Source organism: Oncorhynchus mykiss, chromosome 10 (assembly GCF_013265735.2).
Source record: "Oncorhynchus mykiss isolate Arlee chromosome 10, USDA_OmykA_1.1, whole genome shotgun sequence".
In the NCBI taxonomy this organism is placed as follows: Eukaryota; Metazoa; Chordata; class Actinopteri; order Salmoniformes; family Salmonidae; genus Oncorhynchus; species Oncorhynchus mykiss.
In genome coordinates this window covers 83,606,236-83,627,647 of record NC_048574.1, presented here as the reverse complement: position 1 = coordinate 83,627,647, position 21,412 = coordinate 83,606,236, and the positions used below count along the sequence as shown (strand labels likewise).

Here is a 21,412-nt window from a genome sequence, read left to right as displayed (position 1 = left end):
GCAAGGCACTGTATGTTGTACATTTCCTCATTCTAATCAGTTGAGATCTGTTGGACATTTCCTCATTCTAATCAGTTGAGATCTGTTGGACATTTCATCCTTCTAATCAGTTGAGATCTGTTGGACATTTCCTCCTTCTAATCAGTTGAGATCTGTTGGACATTTCCTCATTCTAATCAGTTGAGATCTGTTGGACATTTCATCCTTCTAATCAGTTGAGATCTGTTGGACATTTCCTCCTTCTAATCAGTTGAGATCTGTTGGACATTTCCTCATTCAAATCAGTTGAGATCTGTTGGACATTTCCTCCTTCTAATCAGTTGAGATCTGTTGGACATTTCATCCTTCTAATCAGTTGAGATCTGTTGGACATTTCCTCATTCTAATCAGTTGAGATCTGTTGGACATTTCATCCTTCTAATCAGTTGAGATCTGTTGGACATTTCCTCCTTCTAATCAGTTGAGATCTGTTGGACATTTCCCCCTTCTAATCAGTTGAGATCTGTTGGACATTTCCTCCTTCTAATCAGTTGAGATCTGTTGGACATTTCCTCCTTCTAATCAGTTGAGATCTGTTGGAAATTTCCTCCTGACCCAAATAAAGTGTCCCTGGCCCAGCTGAGCAAGTGGCCATGATTTAAAGGACGATTTGTTTTTAACTACCCAGAAATATCACATTTGCATAAGTATTCAGACCCTTTACTCAGTACTTTGTTGAAGCACCTTTGGCAGTGATTACAGCCTTGGGTGTGACGCGACAAGCTTGGCACACCTGTATTTGGGGAGTTTCCCCCATTCTTCTCTGCAGATCCTCAAGTTCTCTCTCTTACCACCTGTCTCCTCCCTCTCTCCCACTCCACCTCTCTCCTCCCTCTTTCCCGTCTCCTTCCTCACTTCTCCTCCCTCCACCTCTCCCCCCTCACTCCACCTCTCTCCTCCTTCCACCGCTCCCTCCTCCCCCCCTCCCTCTCCCGTCTCCTCCCTCTTTCTCTCCTCCCTCTGCCTCTCCCTCCCCCTCCGTCTCTTCCCTCTCTCTCTTCCCTCCACCTCTCCCCCCTCTCTCCACCTCTATCCTCCCTACACCTCATGTCCCAACACAGGTAGTCCATGTTTAAGGACCTAGAGGAAGAAATGGACCTTACGGGTGGGTAGAAGACAAAAACATCTGAGGTTTGTAGAATTCTTTATAATTTAATGTAGAAAAGTGTTGTGGAGAAGTAAGACTTTCATAGAGAGACAGATGATTTAAAGGGAAGATACCTGAAGAACTGTAAAGTTAATACAATACTGATTTCAACTTTACAAAATGGCAAGTTCAGTCTTATTTACATTGGTGTTGATTCATATTAATTAGCCTAATCAATATGATCCAATGTGGTGTTGTAGGCTACAGGGCTGTGAGGTAGAGTATTATCGGTAAAGGCGTCTGACAGCGCATTATCGTGATTATTATCCGCATGATGAAACTACGTCAGAAGACATGACTCGGAATTATGTAAAATTGTCACTAAAGAAACCCCTCTGTTTCGTTAAATCAGTCAAGTAAATGTGACGTGCAACAATGGGCATAGAAATTATTTGAATGTAGGGCTAAATCAACGTTGAAAATGCTTTCTGGCGACACCGATCAGGAAAGTGGTGGTCCGTTTTGCTCACTGCTGTGCGCTCGATATAACTTGGCCGGTGCACCGTTGCAGAATGTTAACCACTGGTTTAGTCGTTGTCGCCACACCTTTCTTCTGAATACACACCCCGGTGCAACGGGCGAGAAAAACTGATCGCACCACATGTCAACTCAAGCAGCGCATGTGTGTATTCACTAAGGGCACTATTCCAATTTATGAAATGACGCCTTTCCTATGCACTTGTCATCAGTTTATATTCAGACTTACCTTATTAAGTTGCATAACGGGCTTTGCAGGCGTGGGTCCCTTGCGCGCGCTGAATAAATGTAATTTAATCACTGAAAACACCCACTTGCTGGACAACAGATTTTCTGGTGAAGTTTTCATTCAACAGCGTTTTCACACGAAATATATTGATAAATAATAAACACAGCGGTTTGATTCATCCTGAATGTTGTCATTTTCAAGTTGAATCAATGAAACATTGGAAGGTGTAAAAAATTGTACAATAGGGGTTGAATAGGGAGGGGTCCTATACAACAGAATGGAATGATGCACAATGTAAGGAGAACGAACACTAAAGTGACAGTTATTAATGTATGTGGGTATTACTGACCCTGGTTCTCGATAGTGGCTCATAATGAATGACATGATACAAATTAAAAATATAAAAACGGAGAACGCCCGGACATAGCCTATAATTAAAACATTCCGGAGCTCTTACATCAACTTGGCAGGTTCAGTACTACAGAAGCCTAAAGCGGGGGTGTCCACATTACATCCACGCCAATTATGAGGGCAAACCAGTATCGGTGCGTGGGTAAAATCACTGTTATTAATATATAATTATGTCTGAGACAATACGAATTCCACCACACCTTTGTTTTATCACAGAACCAGAGCGCAACATCTGTCCGGTTAAGTCCACACAGCATATTGTATTTAACAGACAGTTACATGACCTACAGCATGGTCAAGCAAGTTAATATTTCCGACATTTCTGGACCACTAAACAACTATTAATTTAGAACCACAGAGAGTTACTGCACGTTGCAAAGAACGGTTCATGGTACAACATGTGTGTGTCTGTGTGCACTTTCAAACAAGTAGAAAAAAAACACGTTGACTCACCCTAATTGTAGAGAAACACTAATGACATCCTCTCTGTCATGTTGATGAAAGGGTCTATCACTCTGATATACAGTACACGGTCTATCACTCTGTTATACAGTACACGGTCTATCACTCTGTTATACAGTACACGGTCTATCACTCTGTCATTCAGTATCACTCTGTTATACAGTACACGATCTATCACTCTGTTATACAGTACACGATCTATCACTCTGTTATACAGTACACGATCTATCACACTGTTATACAGTACACAATCTATCACTCTGTCATACAGTACACAATCTATCACTCTGTTATACAGTACAGTCTATCACTCTGTCATTCAGTATCACTCTGTTATACAGTACATTATCTATCACTCTGTTATACAGTACACTGTTATACAGTACACTGTTATACAGTACACGATCTATCACTCTGTTATACAGTACACGGTCTATCACTCTGTTATACATTACACTGTCTATCACTCTGTTATACAGTATCACTCTGTTATACAGTACACTGTCTATCACTCTGTTATACAGTACACTGTCTATCACTCTGTTCTACAGTACACGGTCTATCACTCTGTTATACAGTACACTGTCTATCACTCTGTTCTACAGTACACGGTCTATCACTCTGTTATACAGTACACTGTCTATCACTCTGTTATACAGTACACTGTCTATCACTCTGTCATTCAGTATCACTCTGTTATACAGTACACGATCTATCACTCTGTTATACATTATCATTCTGTTATACAGTACACGGTCTATCACTCTGTTATACAGTACACTGTCTATCACTCTGTTATACAGTACACTGTCTATCACTCTGTTATACAGTACACTATCTATCACTCTGTTATACAGAACACGCTTTTCTTGTTTGTTGTCCTTTGCTACATAGCTAAAATGCTTGCTCGCTGGCCTAACTTCCATTCGTGGGCAACGTTAGCTAGTTAACATTAGCCTTCTACATTTAGCCACATATTTAACTTCCATCCTCTCAGGCCAGAGGCACAACAATGTGTGAATAAATGGTTGGATCAGAATCGCAGTTATAATCATTGGCAAGTATGGAGAATCAAGTAAAACCACAAGTCCTAATCCATATCTCCATCCATGGCCAATTTGGGAAAGGGACAATTTTAACTAGCTAGCTAAACAGAAGACAACAACAGAATGAGATGCAACAATTGTAGTTGTTTCTGTCAATGACATATATATCTCACCACTTGGATTCAGTCTTATGTAGCAACACTTGAAATTGTGTTTTTTACATAAAAGTAAAGACAGAGCTACAAAATGGTATATTATACGTTACATTACAGGAACAATGGGAAAGTAATTCTGCTTTGAAAGTTGATAAACTTGTAAACTCACTTTTGAGAAATTGGCCTTCGAATGTTTTGGTATCTAGTGAAGAGCTCCTCTTTGTCTGCACCCATTCAGCATCGTTCACACCTTCTTAAGCTTTAGCCCCACCTCTCGGAGAGCTCTCGATGTGCACACTTGACCCTCTGGCCGATGATTTGTTTACCTCTGGATAGCATGAAAACGGCCTAACCAGCTCAGCTGGCAACAATTTCATTACGCTTTTTTGCAGATCTTTACTGACACCGGCCATATTCAACGGATGTTGTAAACACTTTACGTAACGTTAGCTAACTAGCCTGCCAGCCAGCGTTAGCTAGTTAAACAATAAACAGTGCCAACAACACCACAGTGTTGGGAGCTAACCAACCATGTTCAATGTTAGCTAGCTAGCATTGGGCTCTAACTAGAACAGCAAATGGCTCTGGGAAACGAATAATAACATCAGCTAGGGAGCCAGCCAGCAAACATTAGCTAGCTAGCTAGCTAACATTAGCTAGGTAGACTAGCTGTTGTTATGGAGTCAGGGGATCCAACCAGGTAGACTAGCTGTTGTTATGGAGTCAGGGGATCCAACCAGGTAGACCAGCTGTTGTTATGGAGTCAGGGGATCCAACCAGGTAGACTAGCTGTTGTTATGGAGTCAGGGGATCCAACCAGGTAGACTAGCTGTTGTTATGGAGTCAGGGGATCCAACCAGGTAGACTAGCTGTTGTTATGGGGTCAGGGGATCCAACCAGGTAGACTAGCTGTTGTTATGGAGTCAGCGAGTGGGGATCCAAATCAAATTAATAATTTTGGACTGTGTATGTTTAAATGTATCTGTACTCTGACCACAGACAGTAAACGTGTGGTAATTGTTAATGGTTCTTCAATGTTCTGTTATTTCTTATTGTAGCTGAGTGAGCTGTGACTTACTTCTAAAATGAGTCTCTCTGGGGAGAGAGAGGAGGAGACCACTGCCTCTAAAATGAGTCTCTCTGGGGAGAGAGAGGAGGGGACCACTGCCACTAAAATGAGTCTCTCTGGGGAGAGAGAGGAGGGGACCACTGCCACTAAAATGACTCAAGACACCAGTTCTAAGAGGTAAGAGATTAATTGCAAAATATACATTGCTCTTATGTAAAATTAATGAAAACTTTTCCCAAATTACATAAAATGTAGGCCTATATCATTCATTTAAAAGGCCAAAAATGGATTGACCAATTGCAGACTGTAGTTTTATAAAGAAACATCAGGACTTCTAGAAGTTCCACTATACAGTTGTTAAAATGAATTAGATGAGGTATTGATGTGATATTGATGAGGTGATCTGTCTCCCTGTTTTGATCAGTGTCCAGAAGCCCAGAGCAGTGTCACCTACAACCAGCCTGCTATCAATGAAGAGTGATCAGCCACCTGCTTTCAGCCAGGAACCATTACCAGATGACAATAAGGAAGTGGAGAGTTTGGACAGTGAGGATGCATTAAAGATCACACACAACCTTCTGGACAGAAGATGTAAGACTGTGTTTCATACAATATTACAAAGTAGGGTTCACACACACACACACACACACACACACAAACAAACAAACAAACAAACAAACAAACAAACACAAACTTACGAGTGACAAATCTCATTGTTTTCCTACAGGTCAAACTCTGCTGACAGTCCAACAAGACATTAAGGCTAAACTGAAACACAAGTTTCAGCACATATCTGAAGGAATTGGACACCATGGAAACCAATGTTTGTTCAAGGACATCTACACAGAGCTCTACATCACAGAGGGTGGAAGTGGAGGGCTCAATAATGAACATGAGGTTAGACAGATGGAGATGGCATCCAAGAAACAAACCACACAAGAGACACCAATCAAATGCAACGACATCTTCAAGCCTTTACCTGGACAAGACAAACCTATCAGAACTGTGCTGACCAAAGGAATCGCCGGCATTGGAAAAACAGTCTCTGTGCAGAAGGTTGTCCTTGACTGGGCAGAGGGAAAAGCAAATCAGGACGTTCATTTCATGTTTCCTCTTCCTTTCCGTGATCTGAACCTGAAAAAGGACCAATACAGTCTGATGCAACTTCTTTCCCACTACTTCCCAGAGCTGAAAGAGATTGACAGCATTGAAGATGTGGAAACCAAAACTGATTTCATTTTGGATGGTCTGGATGAGTGTCGACTTCCTCTAGACTTCAAAAACAATGAGAAGTGCTCTGATGTCATGAAGCCAACCTCAGTGGACGTGCTACTGACAAACCTCATAGAGGGGAATCTGCTTCCCTCTGCTCTCCTCTGGATAACCACACGACCTGCAGCAGCCAATCAGATCCCTCCTGAGTGTATTGACCAAGTGACAGAGGTACGAGGGTTCAATGATCCACAGAAGGAGGAATACTTCAGGAAGAAAATCACAGATCAGAAACTGGCCAATGAAATCATCAAACACATAACGACATCAAGGAGCCTCCAGATCATGTGCCACATCCCGGTCTTCTGTTGGATATCAGCCACTGTCCTTGAGACGATGCTGAAAGTGGCAGAGAAGAATGAAGTCCCCAAAACTCTGACCCAGATGTGCTCACACTTCACGCTCATCCAAATCATTGTGAAGAACAGGAAGTACAACAAAGCCACAGAGACAAACGCAAAGGAACTGTCTCAGTCAGACAAAGAGATGATCCTGAAACTGGCAAAGCTGGCTTTCCAACAGCTGCAGGAGGGCAACCTGATCTTCTATGAGGAGGACCTGAGAGAGTGTGGCCTTGATGTCACAGAGGCATCAGAGTACTCAGCATTGTGTACAGAGATCTTTAAAGAAGAATCTGGGCTGTACCAAGAGAAGATCTACAGCTTTGTGCATCTGAGCATTCAGGAGTTTCTAGCAGCAGTGCATGCTTTAGAATCATGTCTGGACAAGAAGGAAAATGTTTTCTCCCCCACTAGTGATGATGAAAAGAAGGAGTCAATCAAATTGTCTGACTTACACAGGAGAGCAGTGGACCAGGCCTTGAAGAGTGAGAATGGACACCTGGACCTGTTCCTCCGCTTCCTTCTGGGTCTCTCGCTGGAGTCCAATCAGAATCTGTTACGAGGCCTTCTGACACAGACAGGAAGTACAACACAGAGCCATAAGAAAACAGTTAAGAGAATAGTCAGGTACCTTTCAGACAAGATCAAATACGAATCCTCACCAGAAAGGATCATCAACTTGTTCCACTGTCTGAATGAACTTGGTGCCAACTCTTTAGTTGAAGACATGCAGACCTCCCTGCGATCAGGAACTCTTTCAGAAACAATACTAAAACCTGACCAATGTTCAGCCCTGGCCTACCTGTTACTGATGTCAGAGGAGGTGCTGGAGGAGTTTGACCTGAAGATGTGCAACACATCAGAGAAAGGTTATCAGAGGTTGCTGCCAGTCGTGAAAACCTGCAAGAGAGCACTGTAAGTTCTGTTATTGAGTTGATGTTTACAGTATCATTATAATGAAGGCGTTGTACACTGCTCAAAAAAATAAAGGGAACACTAAAATAACACATCCTAGATCTGAATGAATGAAATATTCTTATTAAACTCTTTTTTCTTTACATAGTTGAATGTGCTGACAACAAAATCGCACAAAAATTATCAATGGAAATTGAATTTATCAACCCATAGAGGTCTGGATTTGGAGTTACACTCAAAATTAAAGTGGAAAACCACACTACAGGCTGATCCAACTTTGATGTAATGTCCTTAAAACAAGTCAAAATGAGGCTCAGTAGTGTGTGTGGCCTCCACGTGCCTGTATGACCCCCCTACAATGCCTGGGCATGCTCCTTATGAGGTGACGGATGGTCTCCTGAGGGATCTTCTCCCAGACCTGGACTAAAGCATCCGCCAACTCCTGGACAGTCTGTGGTGCAACGTGGCGTTGGTGGATGGAGCGAGACATGATGTCCCAGATGTGCTCAATTGGATTCAGGTCTGGGGAACGGGCATGCCAGTCCATAGCATCAATGCCATTCCTCTTGCAGGAACTGATGACACACTCCAGCCACATGAGGTCCAGCATTGTCTTGCATTAGGAGGAACCCAGGGCCAACCGCACCAGCATATGGTCTCACAAGGGGTCTGAGGATCTCATCTCGGTAACTAATGGCAGTCAGGCTACCTCTGGCGAGCACATGGAGGGCTGTGCGGCCACCCAAAGAAATGCCACCCCACACCATGACTGACCCACCGCCAAACTGGTCATGCTGGAGGATGTTGCAGGCAGCAGAACGTTCTCCACGGCATCTCCAGACTCTGTCACATCTGTCACGTGCTCAGTGTGAACCTGCTTTCATCTGTGGAGAGCACAGGGCGCCAGTGGCGAATTTGCCAATCTTGGTGTTCTCTGGCAAATGCCAAACGTCCTGCATGGTGTTGGGCTGTAAGCACAACCCCCACCAGTGGACGTCGGGACCTCATACCACCCTCATGGAGTCTGTTTCTGACCGTTTGAGCAGACACATGCACATTTGTGGCCTGCTGGAGGTAATTTTGCAGGGCTCTGGCAGTGCTCCTCCTGCTCCTCCTTGCACAAAGGCGGAGGTAGCGGTCCTGCTGCTGGGTTGTTGCCCTCCTACGGCCTCCTCCACATCTCCTGATGTACTGGCCTGTCTCCTGGTTGCGCCTCCATGCTCTGGACACTACGCTGACAGACACATTAAACCTTCTTGCCACAGCTCGCATTGATGTGCCATCCTGGATGAGCTGCACTATCTGAGCCACTTGTGTGGGTTCTAGACTCCGTCTCATGCTACCACTAGAGTGAAAGCACCACCAGCATTCAAAAGTGACCAAAACATCAGCCAAGAAGCATAGGAACTGAGAAGTGGTCTGTGATCACCACCTGCAGAACCACTCCTTTATTGGGGGTGTCTTGCTAATTGCCTATAATTTCCACCTGTTGTCTATTCCATTTGCACAACAGCATGTGACATTTATTGTCAATCAGTGTTGCTTTCTAAGTGGACAGTTTGATTTCACAGAAGTGTGATTGACTTGGAGTTACATTGTGTTGTTTAAGTGTTCCCTTTATTTTTTTGAGCAGTGTATATCTAACAGACTATATCCTCTCTTCAGACTAGCTGGCTGTAAACTCACATATGAATCCTGTGAGACTCTGACCTCAGCTCTACAGACACCAAACTCCCCCCTGAGAGAACTGGACCTCAGCTACAATGACCTGAGAGGCAGAGGGGTGGAGCTGCTCTGTGTTGGACTAACCAGTCCACTCTGCAACATACAGACACTAGTGTGAGTTAAATATCTTCAGTATGAGTTATTATGTGGATGTTTTAAACATGTGTTAATCATGTGCTCTTCTGCCCTCTAGTCTAGGTCAGTGTGGTCTGACAGAGGGTTGCTGTTCAGATCTGGCCTCAGTCCTGAGTTCACCCAACTCACAACTGAAACAACTGGAGCTGAGAGACAATGACCTGCAGGACTCAGGAGTTACACTGCTGTCTGCTGGACTGGAGGATCCAGACTGTAAACTACACACACTGGGGTAAGTACAGCAGTTTCAATCAGGTCGGAACTGAGCTTAGTGAAACAAATACTCTGAAAATCTGATCTTTTATCCTAATGTTTGTGTCATGGACAAATGTATTGGTGTCCTACAAGACGATTGACACCAGCACATCAACCTAGACAGCTTTTGTGTCTCTCTGTAGGCTGTCTGGCTGTCTGGTCACAGAGGAGGGCTGTGCTGCTCTGTCTTCAGCTCTGAGGTCAAACCCCTCCCACCTGAAAGAGCTGGACCTGAGCTACAATCACCCAGGAGACTCTGCAGGGGGACTGCTTTCAGCTGCTCTGGTGGATCCCACATATAAACTGATGAAGCTGAAGTAAGTCAGAATAGATGTCCTAATAGTGTGAGCAGCGGTTGTGTCATATGTAGTGTAGTAGAGTCAGTAACATGAGGGCATGATAGTAGAATTAAGGGGAAGTTTACTGAGCAGGCTGAGCACTCCAACACAGCATACATCATCACCACATGAATACTCTTCTTCTGCATCTCTGATATCCTGTTGGAATTGTACTCTGTTCTGTATGCAGTAGGTAGGATAGAATACCTGTATGTCTTTAGTAATGAATTGTACTCCGTTCTGTATGCAGTAGGTAGGATAGTAATGAACTGGGATAGTGCACCAGAACACAACAATGTGGTTTAAATGTTGACTGCTTTATTAGGTCTTTGTCAGTCAATAACCTGTTTCTCCTACAGTGTGGATCATGGTGGAGAGTGCAGGCTAAAATCAGGGCTGAGGAAATGTAAGTCTCTTCAATCCTAATTAACTGTATATTCAGAACTATAGTAACATAGTAACTAATCAATACTTGTTCTGTAACTACAAAACAACATTTTATATGAAGATGTGGTTTGATTAAACTCTCCTTTTGTCTACAGATGCCTGTCATCTCACCCTGGACCCAAATACAGCAAACCCAAACCTGATACTGTCTGAGGGGAACAGGAAGGTGATATGTGTGGAAGAGAGGCAGCATTATGAAGACCATCCAGACAGATTTGACTATCTTTACCAAGTTCTCTGCAGAGAAGGCTTATCTGGAGGTCGTTATTACTGGGAGGTGGAGAGGGATGGTAGCATGGCTGACATTGGTGTGGTGTACAAAGGAATGGAGAGAAAGGGATGGGAGGATGCCAGTTGGATTGGAGGCAATAGGGAGTCCAGATGTTTACTCTGCTCTCACAGTGGTTATCGCTTTTACCATGATGGAGTCAACAGAATCATCCCTGGTCCTGTTTCTAACAGAGTTGGAGTGTATCTGGACTGGCCAGCTGGTACTTTGTCCTTCTATAGTGTGTCCTCCTCTGGTACACTGACACACCTTTACACAGAACACACCACATTCACTGAACCCCTCTATCCTGGGTTTGGGATTTCCTTCTTCTCAGTGACCTCAGTGACCCTGTGTCAGATAGATTACCAACACACTCAAAGGTGAGTGTTTTAATGTGTTCTGTTGGACCTACAGACAGTTAGATTAGTAGTAGTGGTGTGTTTTAATGTGTTGTGTTGGACCTACAGACAGTTAGATTAGTAGTAGTGGTGTGTTTTAATGTGTTCTGTTGGACCTACAGACAGTTAGATTAGTAGTAGTGGTGTGTTTTAAAGTGTTCTGTTGGACCTACAGACAGCTAGATTAGTAGTAGTGGTGTGTTGTAATGTGTTATCTTGGACCTACAGACAGGTAGATTAGTAGTACTGGTGTGTTTTAACCTCTAGTGACTCCCGCGTGCGGGAGCGTAATCATCATCTGACACTAATTAGCATAACGCAACGGACATAAATATTCCTAGAAAATCTTCCTATTCATGAAAATCACAAGTGAAATATATTGAGACACAGCTTAGCCTTTTGTTAATCACCCTGTCATCTCAGATTTTCAAAATATTCTTTACAGTCAAAGCTAGACAAGCATTTGTGTAAGTTTATCGATAGCCTAGCATAGCATTTTGTCCAGCTAGCAGCAGGTAACTTGGTCACGGAGATCAGAAAAGCAATCAAATTAAATTGTTTACCTTTGATGAGCTTCGGATGTTTTCACTCACGAGACTCCCAGTTAGATAGCCAATGTTCCTTTTTTCCAAAAATATTATTTTTGTAGGCGAAATAGCTCCATTTGTTCTTCACATTTGGCTGAGAAATCGCCCGGAAATTGCAGTCACGAAAACTCCGAAAAATATTCCAAATTGGCTCCATAATATTGACAGAAATATGGCAAACGTTGTTTATAATCAATCCTTAAGGTGTTTTTCAAATATCTATTCGATAATATATCCACTGGGACAATTGGTTTTTCAGTAGGACCGATTGGAATAATGGCTACCTCTGTATTTTACGCGAGAATCACTCTGGGAGCCATCAGGTGACCAGTTGCGCAATGTAGCTTCTTACGGGTATTCTTCAACATAAATCCGTAAAACTGTGTCACAATGCTGTAGACACCTTCGGGAATACGGAGAAAAAGTTATCTGGTTGATAGACAATTCACTGCTCAATAGGGACGCGTTGGAACGCAGAGCTTTCAAAAAATGAGTCACTTCCGGATTGGATTTTTCTCAGGCTTTCCCTGCAATATCAGTTCTGTTATACTCACAGACAATATTTTTACAGTTTTGGAAACTTTAGAGTGTTTTCTATCCTAAGCTGTCAATTGTATGCATATTCTAGCATCTTGTCCTGACAAAATATCCTGTTTAATACGGGAACGTTATTTTTCCAAAAATGAAAATATGCCCCCTAGTCACAAAAGGTTTTAATGTGTTATTTAAGAGTCAGCCTCACTCTAACCACTAGAGGGCAGGAGAACCTGTTGAATAGAACAGCCTCACTGCAATGTCAGTCTCAATTTTGTGTCACAAGTGCAGTGCAGTGTTTTGAGGGGGGAAGAGTGTGTGTAACTCATGATACCTGGTGACTTCACATCTCTAGGGGGGGATGTAACTCATGATACATGGTGACTTCATCTCTAGGGGTGAATGTAACTCATGATACCTGGTGACGTCATCTCTCTAGGGGGGAATGTAACTCATGATACATGGTGACTTCATCTCTAGGGGGGAATGTAACTCATGATACCTGGTGACTTCACATCTCTAGGGGGAAATGTAACTCATAATACCTGATGACTTCACATCTCAAGGGGGGAATGCAACTCATGATACCTGGTGACTTCACATCTCTAGGGGGGAATGTAACTCATGATACCTGGTGACTTCACATCTCTAGGGGGAATGTAACTCATGATACCTGGTGATGTCATCTCTAGAGGGGAATGTAACTCATGAAACCTGATGACTTCACATCTCAAGGGGCTTTCATCAAGATAAGCAATGTCATCTGTAACGTCACCATCAATATTGGCTTTATGGAAGTTGACATAGTGGGTTATGTCACATTTAGGCAATGCACCCTACATAGGGAGCTGTTCTGTCACCCTTTATACACACTTTATATTGCTTATGAAGACTGTATCTATGATATATAAAGCCTTTATAAGTTTTATTTAGTTTAATCAGTCTATTCTTCTGCTTTACCAACACCAGAGACCATGGTGGAGAGAGTTGGATCAAGCCTGGACCTGAGGACACCAGAGACCATGGTGGAGAGTGTTGGATCAAGCCTGGACCTGAGGACACCAGAGACCATGGTGGAGAGAGTTGGATCAAGCCTGGACCTGGGGACACCAGAGACCATGGTGGAGAGTGTTGGATCAAGCCTGGACCTGAGGACACCAGAGACCATGGTGGAGAGAGTTGGATCAAGCCTGGACCTGAGGACACCAGAGACCATGGTGGAGAGAGTTGGATCAAGCCTGGACCTGAGGACACCAGAGACCATGGTGGAGAGAGTTGTATCAAGTCTGGACCTGAAAACACCAGAGACCATGGTGGAGAGTGTTGTATCAAGTCTGGACTTGAGAAAAGTGAGTTGTAACTGAATTGTTTTCAAACCGAAATATGATGAAAGAGTTCATTATACTTGAGTCCCAGACAAGGAACACAATCATGATCTATTTTGTCAAAACCAACTTAAAGGTAGAGTCAGCGATATGACGTAGATGCACAAAGTAATCATCACAGTGGGTACATTTATACAACAACTAAGAGCATTGGAGCATTAGGCTAAACTTCTCTGTTTTAGTCCCGTGGCTACCACTCTGTAAGAGAGTGAAGAGAACCCTTTCACATGGGCAGATACTGTGTGTGACTGTGTGAGAGAGAAGTCGGGCATCTTGCTCATCACAATATCTGTGGTGTTGCTCGTACAACATAATTTATCTGACTCTTGTTGTGGTAATTTCCTGTATAACAGATGAGAGAGCAAACCACACACAAGTCAGAGTTATATTATAAAGTCCATCTTTAAGCAAATATGAGCTTCACCATAGCCCATTTTGACTCTCAGATCAATTCAGTGTTTATAAATTAATTCTCTGAGAGTCCCTACAACACAATTCTTAGTATCATTTATAGCCAAGACACACCCCTCTCAACTCACATAACGAACCACAGATCTTAGGAACAGTTCACAAAGAACCTTTTACTTGAAAGAGGAGTATCCCATAATTCATAGCATTAGCTATAAATTACCGTTCAGTTTGGTCTCTTTAACTGAGGTTCTGATCTTGTTCTTGGTACCACTTAGGACCAAAACATTACCTCATCCAATGGCATATATCAATTGTCAATTCTAGATACTCCCATCCCAAATACACCCCCTCTTCTCCCCACTCCTAGAGAAGCTCACTAAGGGGAGTGAACCTCTAGGTCATATACTATGAAAGATAAGTTCAACATCAGAAGAGGTGGTATAATGGTCCCAGACACTGCCGTACTCCTCCCCAGACATGGAAAAGAAAGGAGTGACTGGAATACAGACATAATGGAGCCCTTTACATGGTTTAGGAATAGTTACAGACACCATGAGAAGACAATGTTCCATTCTGTCCTCCTCCCCTTCTGATATTCTACATAGCACCAGATGGTTTAACAGATACATATGAAGACGAGCCTGACCTCTCCCCTCTCTGGGCCCCAAGTGACTGAGCCGAGAAGGGATAACTGCAACTGCCAACACTATAGTCCAAAGGGAAACATTCTAATAATGACAAGTATCTCACAAGCATATTACGAAAATAAAACATCTTATCTATGTGACCCAACTAATTCTGAATCATCCTTTGCACATGGCTAGAAACTGTGTGGGACTGTGTGAGAGAGAAGTCAGGCATCTTGCTCATCACAATATCTGTGGTGCTGCTGGGTACAACATAATTTATCTGACTCTACCTTTAAGCTCTCATCCTAGGATCTACCAGAAATCAGGCCCCCAACATCTACAAAACATGGACCAGAACGATGTTGTTTCCTGCTTTCACAAACATTAATATATCACTAATGTCAGATTATGTTATGCTAATGGGGGTACATTCTGAGACTGTTGATCACTTATATTCATGTATATTACACGTCTATTTAATAATTACTTATTCATTATTACATGAGATTGTCAATTTTAAACAACTACTTTTGACTTCAGGGATTCCTCAGAGCTGTAAGACTTGTGACCATGTTGAGGTAAGTCATAATGTCAATTCTTACTTTTACATACCTGCAGGAGTCCGGCACAGCCTGGGATATAGACAGTCCTGTGTTCTGCTTTAGTAATATAAACACAGTCTCAAAGCCAGGTGTGTAGTGACCAACCATTCATACTGGGATATAGACAGTCCTGTGTTCTGCTTTAGTAATATAAACACAGTCTCAAAGCCAGGTGTGTACTGACCAACCATTCATACTGGGATATAGACAGTCCTGTGTTCTGCTTTAGTAATATAAACACAGTCTCAAAGCCAGGTGTATACTGACCAACCATTCATCCTGGGATATAGACAGTCCTGTGTTCTGCTTTAGTAATATACACACAGTCTCAAAGCCAGGTGTGTACTGACCAACCATTCATCCTGGGATATAGACAGTCCTGTGTTCTGCTTGTAGTCATGCAGGATTTTAGCTGGTGTCATATTTTGTCATTAGACATTTTAATTGATAAATCACCAGCATTCCATGTAACATTGAATAAATACATTAGATTAGTTACTTTGGTTAATTGGCCTGTTTCTCAGACTCAGATTAAGCCTAGTCCTGGACCTTAAAGAACTTTCTATTGAATCTTCCATTGAGCATGCTTTTTAGTCCAGCACTAGACTCAATCTGTGTCCAGGAAACAGGCCCCATATGTATTACTGACATGCTTGTCCTTGTTCAGGACTCCACACACTGGCTTCAGATTGAACCCTTGACTTCCACTGTCCAGGGAGTGACAATGTTCAGGTAAAATAACTACTTATAACATTTCATTCCACCTGCTAGTGTATTTCCCTGTTACCTTTGGGAATAGTCTTCTAATCCAACCTCTCCATTTGATGATTGACCCTCTCTCCCATATCTTGTTGTTGCCTTCAGACACAGGACACCCAAAGGGAGTTATGAGTGCACAGTGTCTGGGCTCCGCTGGCTGTGTGAGAGAGATGTCATTCTGAAGTATCACTTCAGGAACTGGGAACCCTACAGTCAACTTCTGAAAGACATGCAGTACACACAAGGTGGTCCATTGCTGGACATCACTATGGAGTTAGGTGAACTGGAGGAAGTTAATCTGCCACACTTTGTCTGTTTAGGTAAAACCATGTAGAAATAGTATTCAGAAAGACGTTTCCATGTAGCTTTGTTTCACTGCCTGAATTAATGAATAAACTATTCTGGGAGTTTGAGTTTACTGTGATCTGGTACTGCATATCCTTTGTATTTTAGTTGGATGAATAATACAATATTTGTCTTTCTGTCTCCTTTGTATTGTGTTGTTCAGGGACCAACCCTTCCCTGAGGAATGAGATGAAGATTCTTCATGTAGAGGAACATGGAGTGTCTTTAGAGGAAGTGCATGAGGTCACCAGATTCCATGCTAAGATTCTCCATCCCAAGTTCTCAGCTATCTCTGTTATACTGAGCTATATCTTTTCATGGAACGTAGATGTCCACTGTGAGCTGATGCTCTATCTGACAGTGAAAAGGGAAACATTAATTTCTCGCCTGTACCTGTTCCCCTGGAACCCCGGCCAAATACAGGTGAGGTACCATTATTATAGAGATGACCTTAAACTGTACCACTGGTTAGTTATGTTGACGCTCATTAAATGAAGATAAGTGTGTTGCTAGTTTTCTGAATAATGTTTGAATAAGACTGTACATTGACTGGCTGGGTATTCCGTGCCTCGTTTCACAGGCTGTGGAACAACAGGAAAAGCCTCAAGGGTCTTCAAGGATTCTCATCTCCAGACCAGAGCAGTCCTTCAAACTGAATAGTTCCTTCAGACTGAACATTCCCTGTTCTACCGCCATCAATCCACAGGTACAGTTTAAGTAGAATAAGAACATGAATCTGACATTTAAGTCACATTTCTATGCATTGATCTCTCTGTCGCTCTGTCTCTCTCTCTCTCTCTGTCTCTCCCTCTTCCTCTCTTTCTCTCTCTTCCTCTCTGTCTCTCTCTCTCAGTCGCTCTCAATTCAATTCAAATGGCTTTATTGGCATGGGAAACATATGTTTACATTGCCAAAACAATCTCTCTCTCCAGAAGATTCATCTCATACAAAGAGACACCACACCAAGCTTTTTCAGGGCGGTTGTGAAAATGACAGCTATTGACATTGAGATGGAGTTATTCAATGATGATGAGAGGACAGTATGGAAAGAGAAAGTATCACAAGGTAGGAGCATATTTATTTTTATTTCACCTTTATTTAACCAGGTAGGCTAGTTGAGAACACCTTTATTTAACCAGGTAGGCTAGTTGAGAACACCTTTATTTAACCAGGTAGACTTTTTGAGAACACCTTTATTTAACCAGGTAGGCTAGTTGAGAACAAGTTCTCATTTACAACTGCGACCTGGCCAAGATAAAGCAAAGCAGTGCGACACAAACAAAACAGAGTTACTCATACAGTCAATAATACAATAGAAAAAGTCTATAAACACAGTGTGTGCAAATGAGGTAAGATAAGGGAGGTAAGGCAATAAATAGGCCATAGTGGCGAAATAATTACAATATAGCAATTAAACACTGGAATGGAAGAATGTGCAGAAGATGAATGTGCAAGTAGAGATACTGGGGTGCAAAGGAGCAAGATAAATAAATAAATAACAGCATGGGGATGAGGTAGTTGGATGGGATATGTCAATCATCACGTTGTACTTTAGTACCAGATGCTGTTTAGAGTGATATAACCTCATTTTTGTTTATCTTTCAGATGAATACATCACTGACACCTGTTCAACAAGTAAGTAAACATGAGTTACAATGCATTCAGAAAGTATTCAGACCTCTTGACTTTTTCCACATTTTCTTACGTTTCAGCTTTATTCTAAAATTGATTAAATAAATGTTTTTCCTCATCAATCTACACACAACACCCCATAATGACATCACAATACCCCATAATGACATCACAACACCCCATACTGACAAAGCAAAAACAGACAAAACTGAAAGCTTGGCACACCTGTTTTTGGGGAGTTTCTCCCATTCTTCTCTGCAGATCCTCTCAAGCTCTGTCAGGTTGGATGGGGAGCGTCGCTGCACAGCTATATTCAGGTCTCTCCAGAGATGTTAGATCGGGTTCATGTCCGGGCTTTGTCTGGGCCAGTCAAGGACATTCAGAAACACCCAGGTGAACCTTCGCCCCAGTCTGAGGTCCTGAGCTCTCTGGAGCAGGTTTACATCAAGGATCTCTCTGTACTTTTCTCCGTTCATCTTTCCCTTGATCCTGAATAGTCTCCCAGTCCCTGCCGCTGAAAAACATCCCCACAGCATGATGCTTCCACCACCATGCTTCACCGTAGGGTTGGTGCCACCACCATGCTTCACTGTAGGGATGCTTCCACCACCATGCTTCACTGTAGGGATGGTGCCAGGTTTCATCCAGATGTGACGCTTGGCATTCAGGCCAAAGAGTTCAATCTTGGTTTCATCAGACCAGATCATTTTGTTTCACATAGTCTGAGAGTCCTTTAGGTGCCTTTTGGCTAACTCGAAGCAGGCTGTCATGTGCCTTTTACTGAGGAGTGGCTTCAGTCTGGCCACTACCATAAAGGCCTGATTGGTGGAGTGCTGCAGAGATGGTTGTCCTTCTGGAAGGTTCTCCCATCTCCACAAAGGAACTCTAGAGCTCTGTCACCTCCCTGACCAAAGCCCTTCTCCCCCGATTGCTCAGTTTGACTGGGCGGCCAGCTCTATGAAGAGTCTTGGTGGTTCCAAACTCCTTCCATTTAAGAATGATGGAGTCCACTGTGTTCGTGGGGACCTTCAATGCTGCATACATTTTTCGGTACCTCTCCCCAGATCTGGGCCTCAACATAATCCTGTCTCTGAGCTCAATTTCGAGTCTCATAGCAAAGGGTCTGAATACTTATGTAAATTAGGTTCTGTTTATTTTTAATACATTTGTAAACATCTGTTTTCACTTTGTCAGTATGGGGTGTTGTGATGTCATTATGGGGTATTGTGATGTCATTATGGGGTATTGTGATGTCATTATGGGGTATTGTGATGTCATTATGGGGTATTGTAATGTCATTATGGGGTACTGTGTGTAGATTGATGAGGGAAAACATTTATTTAATCCATTTTAGAATAAGGCAAGTCTGTAACGTAACAAAATGTGAACAAAGTCAAGGGGTCTGAATACTTTCTGAATGCTCTGTACAAACCAATGGCATGAGGGCCAGTCAACATGGTTTACTGTAGGACCTGGACTAGTCCTGATTGTAAAATACTGTCTTCAAGAACAATGACATCTCCTCCAGGACTTGATGAGGATTAGCCTGGTTCTGAATGTCCCAATGACATCTCCTCCAGGACTTGATGTAGATCAGCCTGGTTCTGAATGCCCCAATGACATCTCCTCCAGGACTTGATGTAGATCAGCCTGGTTCTGAATGCCCCAATGACATCTCCTCCAGGACTTGATGTAGATTAGCCTGGTTCTGAATGTCCCAGTCTGTTTTTCTATGTTTGTGAAATCGTCCCTAAATGTGAATATGTGGTGTTCAGGTCATTATTGTAAAATATTATGTTTTCTCAAGACTTGTTATTTTAGGAGTCTGCTTCTAAATGACTGAAATGTAAATGTACAAATGTAGTTATATTGTAACCTGACTCTCTCAGGTGCTGTGTCGGGGGCAGGAGGTCCAGCTAAGAGCAGTCTGACTGGTTCTGCAGAGCAGCAGCTGCGTTCTGTACGGACAGAGTTTGTGAAACGAGCGTCAAGAGCTGTCCTGGATGGTCTGCTGGACGGACTCCTGCAACACACAGTCATCAACCAGGAGGAAATGGAGTCAGTGAAGGTGATAGCTGAGAGGGCAGAGAAGGCACGTGACATCATCGACATGGTGTTGAGAAAAGGAACTGAGTCGTGTTCCAGGATGATCAACCTTCTTGGGGAGCTGGACCACTGTCTTTGTTCACAGCTTCAGATCAACAGTGTTGGGGTACCAACTTAATGGTAGAATGGATAGTAACATTGTTGGGGTACTAACCTAATGGTAGAATGGATAGTAACAGTGTTGGGGTAGCAACCTAACGGTAGAATATATAGTAACAGTGTTGGGGTAGCAACCTAATGGTAGAATGGATAGTAAGAGTGTTGGGGTACCAACCTAATGGTAGAATGGATAGTAACAGTGTTGGGGTACCAACCTAATGGTAGAATGGATAGTAACAGTGTTGGGGTACCAACCTAATGGTAGAATAGATAGTAACAGTGTTGGGGTACCAACCTAATGGTAGAATGGATAGTAACAGTGTTTGGGTACCAACCTAATAGTAGAATGGATAGTAACAGTGTTGGGGTACCAACCTAATGGTAGAATGGATAGTAACAGTGTTTGGGTACCAACCTAATGGTAGAATGAATAGTAACAGTGTTGGGGTACCAACCTAATGGTAGAATGAATAGTAACAGTGTTTGGGTACCAACCTAATGGTAGAATGAACAGTAACAGTGTTGGGGTACCAACCTAATGGTAGAATGGATATTAACACTCCTATTCAAACATACCTGATCCTAGATCGTCTCTCAAGACATCAGTCGGGAAGTTAAAGCTTGGTCACAAATGGGTCTTCCAAATGGACAATGACCCCAAGCATACTTCCAAAGTTGTGGCAAAATGGCTTAAGGACAACAAAGTCAAGGTATTGGAGTGGCCATCACAAAGCTCTGACCTAGAAAATTTGTGGGCAGAACTGAAAAAGCATGCGTGAGCAAGGAGGCCTAAAAACCTGACTCAGTTACACCAGCTCTGTCAGGAGGAATGGGCCAAAATTCACCCAACTTATTGTGGGAAGCTTGTGGAAGGCTACCTGAAACGTTTGACCCAAGTTAAACAATTTAAAGGAAATGCTACCAAATACTAATTGAGTGTATGTAAACTTCTGACCCACTGGGAATGTGGTGAAAGAAATAAAAGCTGAAATAAATCATTCTCTTTACTATTATTCTGACATTTCATATTCTTAAAATAAAGTGGTGATCCTAACTGACCTAAGACAGGGAATTTGTATTGGGATTAAATGTCAGGAATTGTGATTGGCTAAGGTGTATGTAAATTAACCAATCAGAAAGCTAATTGATGGCCGGTAAACCAATCAGAAAGCTAATTGATGGCCCCGGTAA

General features: G+C 42.7%; 2 protein-coding genes across 2 annotated transcripts; both read left to right on the top strand.

Moving 5' to 3' along the window:
- The first annotated feature begins 1,120 nt into the window (after positions 1-1,120).
- Positions 1,121-11,118, top strand: LOC110512948 (protein NLRC3-like). Its single transcript, XM_036989411.1, has 9 exons — positions 1,121-1,170; positions 5,025-5,212; positions 5,460-5,626; positions 5,763-7,563; positions 9,229-9,402; positions 9,482-9,655; positions 9,822-9,995; positions 10,376-10,422; positions 10,559-11,118. The coding sequence occupies exons 2-9, from the start codon at positions 5,052-5,054 to the stop codon at positions 11,116-11,118; spliced, it is 3,258 nt and encodes a 1,085-aa protein (XP_036845306.1). The 5' UTR covers positions 1,121-1,170; positions 5,025-5,051.
- A 4,739-nt stretch (positions 11,119-15,857) lies between these two features.
- Positions 15,858-20,939, top strand: LOC110512946 (NACHT, LRR and PYD domains-containing protein 1 homolog). The gene is made up of 7 exons (XM_036934285.1): positions 15,858-16,012; positions 16,145-16,359; positions 16,548-16,807; positions 16,965-17,090; positions 17,317-17,449; positions 17,990-18,019; positions 19,906-20,939. The coding sequence occupies exons 1-7, from the start codon at positions 15,864-15,866 to the stop codon at positions 20,238-20,240; spliced, it is 1,248 nt and encodes a 415-aa protein (XP_036790180.1). The 5' UTR covers positions 15,858-15,863; the 3' UTR covers positions 20,241-20,939.
- The last annotated feature ends 473 nt before the right edge of the window (positions 20,940-21,412 follow it).